The sequence below is a fragment of the Hippoglossus stenolepis genome, chromosome 3, assembly GCF_022539355.2.
Source record: "Hippoglossus stenolepis isolate QCI-W04-F060 chromosome 3, HSTE1.2, whole genome shotgun sequence".
NCBI lineage: Eukaryota > Metazoa > Chordata > Actinopteri > Pleuronectiformes > Pleuronectidae > Hippoglossus > Hippoglossus stenolepis.
In genome coordinates, this window is record NC_061485.1 from 21483409 (window position 1) to 21496347 (window position 12939).

At 40.5% G+C, this 12939-nt stretch overlaps 1 protein-coding gene across 3 annotated transcripts in view; it reads left to right on the forward strand.

Annotated features, from left to right (window-relative positions):
- slc2a9l2 (solute carrier family 2 member 9, like 2) overlaps positions 1-12939 on the forward strand; it is a 110347-nt gene that overhangs the window by 13666 nt on the left and 83742 nt on the right. For all 3 annotated transcript variants that reach the window (XM_035151784.1, XM_035151781.1, XM_047339358.1), the window contains 3 exons: positions 2972-3132; positions 9417-9541; positions 10961-11106. In XM_035151784.1, coding sequence (XP_035007675.1) covers positions 2972-3132; positions 9417-9541; positions 10961-11106 — 432 coding nt within the window. The remainder of the gene's footprint in view (positions 1-2971; positions 3133-9416; positions 9542-10960; positions 11107-12939) is intronic.

A 12939-nucleotide genomic window follows, 5' to 3' on the forward strand; every position in this document is an offset into this window, starting at 1 on the left:
AGACAATCTTGAAACGATGTGTAGCTGCAATGGTTAAAGGAATATTAATACATGCTCATTCATTTCTAATAAACCTGTGGCTCTTATAGTCTCAGGCACCACAGGAACTTGCCATTCACTCTGACGTTTTGCCTTCAGGTGCCACAATTTGCACTCAGCAGCTGCAACAATGAGTTGCCAATGCTAAAAATGTAGTAGCGTAAGTGGATTACTTTTGGTTTTCTGCCGTGATCTGTTTCCTTTCACATGGTGTAAATGAGAAACCTGGAGTCTTACTGTATTCACGTGTGCCGGACTTCACACAGGGAAAGTACTACGGTGGCAGAAGTGAAGTGGGAGGAAATGAAAGGACATTACAATAAAGCAATGCATCATGGTACTCGAGGACCACTTCCACGAAGTCACTTAGGTGGAATAAGTGTCGATGCATTCAAGAGGCTTTCAAGAACGACTTGAGGTGGTTTTTAGATGCTTTCTCTGCAGATAACTTTCTCTGCAGATAACACTTTACTGAGCGGTGTGATGTCTGACAACATCACACCGAGCTGCTGTAGCACTCATCTGATCCTGGGTCAGTTCAGCCACTGGATGATCTGTGGGGGTGCAATTCTGTTAATTCTCCACTAAGACAATTAAACACTATATCATCATATTGAAGGTTACTACAGTGTATAAAAGCACCTTTGAACCTGTTTTCTCAACAACCTGATTCGTCCAGGTATTCTGGTTACACTGGTGTAAGGGTTTGTAGATAATTAAGTGCTGCGGGGTTATGCAATAAAACAATATCAATAAAACAATATCAGTAATTATTGCTTAACAAAGGTTCAATATATATTAATGTGAGGAGGTGATCTACCACGGATTTGTTTTACTGTTAAATCAAATGATAAAATTATTGATATCAACTTGTATAAAAATGTTTATCTTGTTGTCATTTTCGGCCATATCATCCAGTCCGAGGTGAACACATTACTATACGATAATGGCTGAGGGTGGGACTCAAGGTAGAGAAGTCCCAGGAATCAGGTGAAGGTACTAACAAGTCACAGAGGTAACTATGATAGTCTGCCAATGAACGTTGGACCGAGGACACTGTAAAGTGTCTGCTAGTGACAGACAAAGAGGCAGGTCACAGATGAGTTGTCAAGTAGGAACGATTCTGGAGCTGAGAGGACAGGAAGTGCTTGGATGGTTGTCAAGTCTTAGATGTCGGCAGGTGGCAGGGAGGCAGACCAAACGGAAAGGAAACAGCAGGGAGTGAAACTGAAGCACAAACACTTCCAAGGATGTGAACAGACAAACTGACAGGAGAGACAGAGGCTGACCACCTGTCAACACTAATGCAGATATTTTGCAAAATGAACCTTGTCCTCTGCGTTTGGGTCTTTTGTCCGTAAGTGAAAATGGTGTTAAGTCAAGAGATTTTTACAAACGCCTTATAAAGTGCAGATTGTCCAAAACTCCGGTTTGTGTAGTGGTTTTTGTTCTTGTCTGGACGGAGATATTTTATAAAGCAAAAGTTGCGTGGACAGACATTTTGGGGTAAAAAAATATCAGTTCAAAAAAGTATCTGCAATTGCGTCACATCGGCACGACTAGACTGTCACAATTCTGAGGCTCCTCCAAATGCAGCTGATAAATGTGTTAATCCACCCCAGAGCAGCACAGACTCCACTGGGTGGGTCCTTCCCGGCCCAACATATCCCATGATTCATTGCGCTTCAGTAAAGGACAGTTTTCATAGTAAAGTAATGGCGGCAGAAAGCGAGGTGAAAATGTCCGAAGAATTTATTTTAAATGTAAGTAGTTAATTGTGCACATGTTAAAAAAACATAATTCAACGTTTGTAATCAACTGAAGAACGTTTTCGTCCGTAGCTTTGTTGCGAGGCAACGGCTGTGAGGGCGGGACAAGCTGGTGATGCAATAGGAAGACCAGATATAAATCCATAAATCCAAATATCAAACCAACTCCAAACTTCAAGCCCAAACCGAAATATCACAAATTCCCCCCAAGATATATAAATAATCAAAAGTCATAACAAGATCAAAAGTAAAAATCTAAAAATACCAAACTGTGTCAGAGTAATGATAATGGTGTCACACTAAAACAGGAAACAACTGACATATGAAGCTTAAAGTTCTGTTCCGTAGGAGCTGAGGTCGGCGTAAGTTTGAAGAGTGAGTTATGGTCTTTTTAGAGCATCATAGTCACTGTCACATTATAGTCTAACACTGAAAAAAACTCTGTGCTCACAGTTATTCTGTATGACGTTTGTAAAGACGCCACCTCATCACTCCTGAGCCACAGCAGACAGTGAAAAAGAATTTGCCGCTTTCAGCTCTATAAGGAAAGTGTCCAAAGAAACACTCATTACTGATCAGTTCTTGCTCACTAGACAAGGTCTTTTAATTCTCTGTGGACGCATGACGTTTCACCCGATTTGCAAGCTGCCGGCGAACACAAAGCAAAATGCAAGATTTAATAAACAGAAAGCCACAAGGTCATTTTGCTTTGAATGCTCTGCGCTGACATGTTCATCGGCGATAAGGACACTTCAGTCCACGCTGGAGGGCTCTGAGACACTTGTGGGGGATTTCAAACACTGTGCTCAGTGATTCACTGTAGCATGAGGTTCACTCAGTTCTTCATCCAGTCATTTGCAATTTGTGTTTGTGTGTGTGAAGTTTATTTCAGGTCTGCAACAACATGATTTGAGAGCAAACGCATAAAAATTGACTGTTTCTGATTTATTAGACTATTGACGAAGAGGGATTACTGTGTACAATATATCACCAGTGCATTAAGACATTAAAACAGACAGTGTCTAACTTCACACTTAAATGATCAATATTTATATGTATCTATTTTTTCATATTTTATTACTAGGCAAACAATGTCGATAGTTTGATTCCTAACTTTGGTATGATGCACACACATTGAACGTGAGTCTTTTCTTGTCTTGCAGTTCATCAAAGACTTCTACAACAAGACGTGGATCGAGAGGTATGGGGAGCCGATCGGAGCAGAGGCAGTCACCCTCCTCTGGTCCATCACAGTGTCCATATTTGCTATCGGAGGTCTTCTGGGAGCATTGTCTGTCTCTTTACTCCTCAGAGTGTTTGGAAGGTCAGTTGACTCACGTGTTCTCATACCATGTGTCACTGCAGATATTTCTCTACTGTTGCACTGGTCTGACTTGTATGATCAGGCGTGTTTCAAAGGGTTTTGTGGATTTTTGCGTATTCTTTGATTATCAAAATGATCAGCGGTTCTCAGGGGGCCCTTTTCAGCCTGGGGCCCCCAGCATTTGCCTGCTTTGCTTGTTTTGTTGCAACAACCCTGAATATGATCACTTTACTTTCCATTGAAATGAGATCATAATGCAGAATACAGCTCTAGGACTTGTGATTCATAATTATAAATCAATAGTGTTCATCTCTTAAATTGTCAATGGTAAAACACCTTTTACTTAAAGGGGACATAGCATGCCCATTTTACCACAAGTTGATATGGTTCCTTGGGGTCTTAATGGAATGTCTGTAACATACTTTGGTCAAAATACCACAAGGATCATTTAAAACAGCACCCTTTTTACCCTGTATAAAACAGCCCTCCACAGAGTGACCTGTTTTGAGTGCCTGTTCCTTTAAATGCTAATGAGCCAGCTCCCCCCTCCCCCCTCTCCCCCCATGATTTTGGGGGGTGAGGTGGGGGGTGGGCCAAGGCCATGTACACAGGAAGCTCATTCCAGTCACTCAAGCATGACGTTTCTGACTTAGAGGAACCATAACAAAACGCGCGAGTGTTTTTTTCCCAGAGTTTTTGGGTTGGTAGACATGCCAGATACCCACATTAACGTGTAGAAGCACTAACAAAGTGGAATTTTCATGATATGTCCCCTTTAATAAGTTTCTCATAAGTTAATCTGACACATGAGTGATGTAATCCATTTTGAGTTGACAAATCGGTCCAGGGGATAAAAATGAGATGTGCTCCGCTTAAAGAAAAAAGCTTCATGGGAAATCACTGCACTTCCCTTTGCTCCTCCACTTCCCCTGGCTTGGCTTAAACCCATGGCAAGATTATCCTTCATCTCAGCATGACACACTACACATGCAATTTTCATAAACACAATGCTCCGTCTTTCGGAGCTTAGGAGACAATGCTGATACGCTGCAGTGCAATTCTTTTCTTCTCTTCTTCAGGCTCTTGGTTTTTCTTTTATTACCCTCGGTTCCTCATACACACTCCTTCTCCTTTTGCTGTCAGTCTCTCTAAATCGCTGCGGCTGTTGAGTCAGGGCAGGAAATGTAGGGATTCACATGTACACTGAGATGTTCCATCATGCAGAACAGGAAGTGACAAACGGACTTTTCTCTATAGGGATTCTGTGGATATGTCTCATCATATAGAACAACCCTGACTGACTTCAGAGTGACTCAACTACCGATTGAAACCTTTTGTGGCAGTGTTTAGGGTAGTGGATGTGAAAGTATGAAGGATTATAGACAATATTCTGTCATATTCTAAGTTATCGATCAGACTTTTATTTAGAAAGTTAGGATTGCCAAGGTACTTTGAGTTACCAGTGTTAAACTGTGTTCAGGCGCACATTGATCACATAACGCGTCCACTGGCCACACGGACTGTTTCATTTTTAATAGACATTGATTGTTGTGTGTCAGTGGTAGTGTCCACATTTATCAAATGAAAATTATGTGACAAAAATTGTAAAACCTTGTCTGAGGCTTGAGTGGAAGTGGAAGGCCAGATTTGGTGAATTTGGTTTAGTTGGAGTTTAGGCTGACATCTGGTGCCTGAGCTGAAACCTGCATAGACTGGTTTAGGGCCACCTGTGGTCATATGAGTAGCTGAAACATGGCACTGGTCCTGTTCTGGCGACCCTGATTCTTACTGCCCTTCTTTGCTGTAAGTTGTTGGGCCGATGTGGTTCCATTCCTGGACCTAATTTGCGATGTGGGCCATTTGTTTGTTGATTTACTAAAATAAAGGACTGTAGCAAAAATGTCCTAAAAACCTATTTTCTCCCATCTGTGATCCATGTGTTTCCATGTGAACACATTAAGCTTGTTTTTGCAAATAGGAAATGTATCAGTTTCTGTTTTTGTATTTGTTGTCATCACTGAAATATTTTCACATATTTCCGTTCACCAATCAGAGTTTAAACATTCTGTATATAAAGTCTGACTCAAATATTGATTTTCTTAATCACACATGGTATTTTTCAGTGAAGTACCATTTGCATATATGGTCTGTAGCACTTTGTTTATGCCTCTACTGCACTTTTTAGATTGAGATTTTTACTGTAGTGTTCATTTACTGACACCAGTTGTAATGAAAGTTAATACTCCCTCACCTACCACACACAAGAGGTATCACCTTTTAATGAAAACGACTCCGGATTATTCGTGGTTTTGAAGTAACAGTCATGTGGTGATTAGCTTCAGACTGAGTGATGGTGCTTTGACGGCTCATTCTGCCTCGTGAGTTTTGTCCGGTTTCAGGCGAGCTGAGTTGTTTCATTGCTCGTGGTGCAGCTCTGCACAGGCGTACACCCATCTGCTCCCAGGGATGAACTGTGGCGCTGAAGATATCACCTCAGTGCTCTACAATAATATACCTCCAAAGGAATCTATTATAAACTAATGATGGGGATGTTGCTCTCGGAGCAGGGAGAGACTTATGAAGATTTCATTCAGAAGTCGTTCGAGAAAATGAAGATGACCTTTAAGAATCCCCTTGGATTTCTCAGGTGGCGATTCTCACTGTGTTGATGAGGCTTAAACATATTATTCATTCTCCCTCCATATGCTCCAGCAGACATCTGTGGCCCAGCTGCTACTTTTGCACAATATCTTGGAGAGGTTGAAATTCAGATGCCAGGGAAGAGACTTGAATATCTATTAGCAGATGAAGACACATCAGCAATCTTAAAGAAAAGTGCTTCAAAGAGTGACCAAGTGAAGGTTAAATGGTAAAAGATGCTGCTTGCTTGCTTTTAGTTGAATCTCCTCCCCAACATAGAGTTTTGTTACATTTTAAGTGTAGTGAAAAAATAACCAAGTGTGGTGGAAAACTACATTTTGTAGTCTAAAAGCAACTTGTATATTCCTGTCTGAGCCTTTTATGACCTGAACTGTCTGGGACCTGAAGCCCTTATGACCTTTCTATTACTTAATGACTGTCGGAGGACTTATTTTCTGTCTGCTCTATCTTCAAAGGAAACTTAAACACATCAGTTTCCTGTGTCTTCATTCCTGTCTCAAACCGCGCCTGCAGAACCAGTCTGAACTGGCTCAGACAACTGGCTCCTTAGTTCTCCTATATACGATGCTTGCATTTGACTGTTCTCCATCAACACTCTGAGATCCCTGTGACTCTCTGTGTTGATCCTTTCTGCAGACAGCCCCTATTAAAATACACAGAGACAAATCTGGTAATCCAGTGTCTTGTGTTTTCAGATTTCCATCACAATATACAATAAAGAGAAAAGACGTGAGTGTGAGAAGAGAACAAGGATCACTGTCACTAACCACCTCACTGCAGCAGCAACCAAATACAACCAGAGAACACATTTGTCCCTCAACCTGTCACATTACATCACTAGAATCCATAATTCTGATTTCATCAAGAAATCAACAGAAATGTTTAAAAATGCCCTATCTCACGATTATAAAGAAAGTGAAAAAAAAAAGTAATAACCTGGATCCTACCCCTGATCTGGATCCTCACCAAAATGGAATGTGTTTGTCTGTGTGTCATGCCCTTCCTCTTCACCAAATTTCACAGACATTGGTTTGGTAATTTCTTCATATCCTGCTAATTAACAGACAAATGCAGACAAAAACACGACCTCTTCTAGTGGCAGTGACAAATCTCCTTTCTTGTTTCTTTCTTGTGCACCGTTTCTTGCACAAGAATCCTTCAACAAATACTAACTTTAACTTCAATTGCCGACACAATAACATCAAATACCTTCATTGGATAGAACGCAGTGTAAAAGTTATGGGTTTTTGTTAATAACGGCTTTTATGCTCGGGTCATGATTTCTTATGCTAATACCTAAAGTGCTGAGTTTGAATCCATAATGGAGGTCAGGTCATACCTTTGTGCGGTTTCAAGTGCAAATGTATTTCTTGTTTGTTGTGGTAAATTAACACTTTGTCACATAGATTATAATATAAGGACAAAATAGCACTGAGTAAATGTGAAAGTCATGAACAACACAATTTGTCATTGTAACACTTCAATTGAACTTAAACTAATATACTTTCCAACGAGTGTAACAATTATCCAAATTCATGGTTTGAAGCAGATGACTTTTCTTTAAAATTTTTATCAACCCTACTGACATAATGTGCATAGTGTGTCTCTGCAGTCTCAAGTCTAAGAGAATTAAACTAGTCTAATTCTTAGTGCAGGCGAGATCTCTCAATCATGAATGGAAGAAAATTGTGTCATCTGGATTCTGTCCATGTCATTCTACGTTTCCTGTTTTATTTTGGCGCATTACTATAGGACTTCCTGTCGTTCCACAGCCCATTGACACGTAGACTCACCTGCACCTGATGAGTTCTGTCCCTGTGCTTTACACCAGGAAACCCCTTATATACTCTGCATTGTTCAGTGTCCAGTTGCCAGGTGGTTTGTTGCCCTCATGTACACACGCTCCCCCCCCCACTCTGTCCAGTGCCCATCTCTTCTGGGTGACCTTGCCTGTAACTGTCTGTTCTGGACTGATTCCCTGTGTATAACTTGTACTTCACAATGGTCTCAGGGTGCGCTCCCTGCGATTGAGTCTGAAAAGCCCTGCCGGTGTCACAATGGTGTGAAGTTGGAAGACAGTAAAGTAAGTGTAGAGTGTAATATTTACAAAATATGCAGCTGTTTCCTGATTTACATCTTTTAATTGTGAAATGATAAATAGGTTTTGTTCTGGTTCCCCTCGTCCTGTTTTTGCGTTATGAGATTGTGGACATCTGTATCACAGTTTGGTTTTCACCCCTTATGCACAATATACACCTCACTGCTGCTAACGTTGTTTGCGAGTTGTGATAACTTGGTAACCATGGAATCTATCCTGCACTCGGCTGGGTGTTTGATGGCAGTAAACTTTGAAAAGGTTTGATGTTAATGAGCACATGAGGGCTGCCTGAACGCATCATTAGTTTGAGTCTCTCACGAGGAGAGGAGGCCCAGTTCCAGCCCTGGCTTCAGCTTGAAGGAGCCGTGGTAGTAGGATGTGTCGAGAGTCTTTCTCTGCCGCTGCCCCCAGGCCCTCAATAAGTCTCCTGCTCCACCAAGTTAAAGTCCTGCCTTTTTAATCTGCCTCTTAATTCAACCCTATTCTGTCTCATCGTTCTGTTAATGTCTATCATTATTTTATTTACTTTTTTTAAATCTTCTGTGTCATTTCCTGCCTTTCTTTCTTTGATTCTGATCTTTTCATCCATACTGTGGTGGGATGTAACAAAGTACATTTACTTTATTTCTGTATTTAGGAAGATTTGTCATGTATCTGTACTATGTATTTTGGGGTCCTTTTCACTATTACTCAAATATATCAGAAAATATCTCTTCTACCCCACTACATACTTACAATGCATGACGTTACATGTTCACATTGTTTTTTTTATATGATATATTTCGAGCAGGCAGTTAACTGAGGGTATTCACAATTACAAATGCCCTTTTCAATATGATGGTTTGACGTTTTCAGTAGCATCACCTGTAGTATTCTTTGTTAATATGACTGTAATGTTCTTATATTGAATATACAGTCGCACAGATAATGATGAAGTAGAGTGTTGCATTAGGGAACAGGTTGCACTTGGCAAGTACTTGTAATACTTTGAGTATATGTAAAAGGAAAAACTTATTTACTTTTATTCAAGAAGAAAAGTTAATATGGGGCCTTTTACTTGAGTACAGTTTTGTGTATTTATGTGTTAATTTATTTGTGTGTTAAGTGAAATGTTTGAGTACTTCCTCCACTACTGCATCACTTTGGCTTAACTCCTGTAGTCTTTAATTTACTATATAAATAAACCTGACTCAAATTTATTAGGGTCTCATGTTTGCTATAACTACAGTATTTTTATTTCGTTTTTGACTTGTATGATTATTCAGAACAGCCTCTCAGCCCATTCATTTCCCTAACCTACATTAATATCCATGAATACCATTTAAATTTAATCATTTTTATTAAAGCATTCAAGATGATTCTCACCTCTGCTCATTTAGCTGTAAAACACCTTTGAAAGTCTTCAGCAGTTAGATGAGTTTACTTTGATTTCTTTGAGTATAAGATTTGTGCAGGATCATTTTAACCTCAGCCTTTATATTTGATGCTGATGTGCTTTCTAACCACGTTCTCTCTTTGACTGTAGGAAGGGAACCTTGCTGCTGAATAACAGCTTTGCCATAATCGCTGCGCTGCTGCTGTCCCTGGGCGAGATGGCGAAGTCTTTTGAGATGCTGATCATCGGCCGTCTCATCATCGGGGTGGACTCTGGTAAGAGCTTATTTACTCAGCAGGTGGTGCACAGAAGTCATTCAACAACAGTGGAATCATTTTAATCACGTAAATCAAGTATCAGTTTATAACACTTTATTTTAAGTTTAATCTAAAGCATAGAGAAACTTCCATGCACTCAAAAACGAGATCTGCTTTTATTTTTGTGTTTGTTTTATTTGTGAAAAACATTATTATAATTATTATGCCATATAAAGTTTCAAGGAGGACCAGAAAGTTTACAGCTTGGTTTGTTGAACTAATGTGCAAATGAAAAATGTACAGACGATGAATTATCCTGAATTAGTAGGCTTTTGGTGTAACTCTCCTAACAGCCCCCAGGACAAGAAGAAAAATCAGCCGTAATTGGCAGAGATCAAAGATTTCTTGTCAGACCTGAATGCATGCATGCATCGGTAAAAACCCGACTTAGATTGCAGGTGTCACTTGCTCTTGTGGGTGCTCATCTGCAATCCCAGAGGAAGAGTGGAACATCACTGCCCAGTCATCCCTGTGATTTGTGGGTTGTGTTGCCTGAAGACATAAATTTGGGGGAGATTAAACTGCAGTTAAATCATCAGCCAGAGGCTTGACTCTAACCGGCTGCTGGCACAAATAAAAAATCACTTTTTCCAAGTCCATTAGCACAAAACGGCTGATTAATTTGAGAAATTAGGGATGATTTAAAAGGAACTTTTAAGTTTTTCATGTAAATGAACGTCCTTCACATTCAAACCATTTAAACAGATGTGGTAACATGCACATTTGGAGCCAGAGTCTGCATCAATAGCGATCAGGACTTGAAGTCACAGTAGTGAGGTCACACCGATACGCACGCTCATCCAATCGTGTGTCATTCTCAGCTTACCATCATGTGATAAGAACAATTTAAAATGACAGAAACCATATTTTTCAATCTTTTGTAACAACCCATCAAAGTGCAAACCCTTCGTGAAAGAACAGTGTGCTCTGCTTGAAAATGGGCTACGTTTCGGGCATAGATACTTGCCTTGATCTGAGGATGCCATCACTCCACGTTTTCTTTCCCCTTATTTGCTTATGGGAAGACTTGCAAACCCTGTAAAGCCCAGGGGTTCTCTTGGGAGTTCACCTGTCGGCATAAGTCATCATGAGCACGTGTCAGGAGTGTTAGTGTAATTACTCTCACTGTTGGAAGCTCTGCACTGCAGGTTGAATACTGAATCAGTTTTTGTTAATAACTCCTCACATCAGGTGCTTCACTCTGACTATAGCCAACTGCAATGATACACATCACTACACCATGTTATCACGTTTATATAGCAAAAGTTGTTGTGTACATTAATTATCCATGTGGCTTCTAGGTCTTCTGTGCTTTAACGCCTCTAACAGACAATTCTGAAAAGTAGCTGCATCACTGTTTTTTTATTAATCTGACAGGTATAGCTCTCAGTGCCCTCCCCATGTACCTGGGAGAAATCTCCCCACGACATATCAGAGGGTCCATCGGCCAGTTCAACTCCATCCTGATCTGCCTGGGAGTGTTCACAGGACAAGTGCTGGGACTGCCCGAGCTGCTGGGCCAGGTCAGTGTTGTGAAAGATTAAACAAAATAGAGATATAGTATTTGTTTTATTTTGAGGGGAGGACTCTTTGGTCGCGTCTTTTAGTATTAACGCAGTCAGAAAAACGAAGTGGATCCTGGATGGAGCAGATGCTGTGGGTTGATGATTTGTACTGATTCAACGTTGCATGTCACATGTTGAATTTAAAGCCACTGTCAGTAAAATGTGAACCCATCATGACTGTCAGTGATGCTTTGACTCCAAAATATGAATAAATAGAAATGAAGCTGTGTAGGATAGATCATTTTTTGTATTTATGGTAGAAGATATGTATGGTCACTTAAAATCCTGTTTTTTCTTTGATGGGCAAATAAAAAAATGCCCTTCTTGCACTCGATATCCCCACCACAGCTGTTTCAATTATATTTCAGTGCTTAGCACTGCTGTGAGTGGCTCAGGGTTGACACATCACGCCACGTCTGAGGACACCTATTCTCTGCTGGCAGTAAATCTTTCAAAATGAAACCATGACATGATAAACACGTAGCACTTTAGAAGCAGTTGATATTTCCCAGACAGCTGGGGGAGTGAATGATATTTCTGAATTTGAGGGTCAGTCAAACTTCCTTAAATGCAAGACACAACTGAGAGAGGAAAACACAGACGTGTTTGCTGGTCATCCATTACAGGACAGAGTGGAGAGATGGTTTGAAGAAGTTGCACATTGGTCTATTTAAAGAACCGTTCATGGAACAGAGAGCGGAACTGAAACAGCAGCTGCCACACGTCCTCCATTAAAGCCCATGGTCTAATCAGCTACATGCCGCCCTGACTTGTTTCATCAGTTTCACACCAATCTAGTGACTCGCATACCTGCCGTGTGAACAAATTGACCGTGGTGACTCTCCTGTGTCACGGAGCTGTGCGCGTTAGCCACAAAGGTTTGATTACCAAGGACTTTCCATTACTCAATAGAGATGATTAAGCCTCACGGGCAAGTCTCAGACGTCTAAGGCTACAAGCCAGTGGATCGGTACAGTTCAACTTAACAATCAAATCAAAATACACACTCCTCTATTCGTATGTTGACTTTTTTTGCTGGACAAATGAATTGTGGGAGCTACCTGACAACACTTTGCCCCTCGGCGACATGTCTTCCCCTCGACCGCTGGAGTAATTAACTCATGTTTTCTTTCCTTGCGCAGTGTTTGTTGGTTCTATCTGTCCCTTATTTCCACAACATATCGGCAAGATTTTTCAATCACACGCTGTTTACCCTGGAGGAAATGTTATCCACGCCCCACCCCATTTTTTGTTAGGGCTGAAAAAACAGACATAAGCCTCAGGTACATGTGCTTTGAAAGGCAAATTCAGTTTTGTCATATGTGAACAATATTCCAGTGATCTAAAGCGCATTACCCACCGGCACATTCTGTTGACCTTAGCTTTGGCACGGCACTAAAAAATTAATGACTGATTTAACTCTAAATTGATTTCCAAAATTTGAAGGATACAATTTTATCCTTTGGCAGTCGTGTCTGTTCAGAAAATGGGAGGATTGTGATCTGTGTCATAAAAGTGACGGATGGATGAGAGGATGTGTGACCTTGAAATTCTTTTGCCTTTTCTTCTAAGATTATAGGTCAAATTACTGTGCCATACAATGTTAAAGTCAATTGACATTTTTAATGTTGAACTCCAACAAACAGTGGCATTATTGTCCAGTAAATCTTTACACTTTTAATACAAGCACTGCTTGGAATGCTAAATCTTAAACTCAAACCAAAGCCACTTGGTGTCGGTGGCAATATAAGATAAATAAATAATAAAGCTGCCTAACTGCTGAAAATAAAA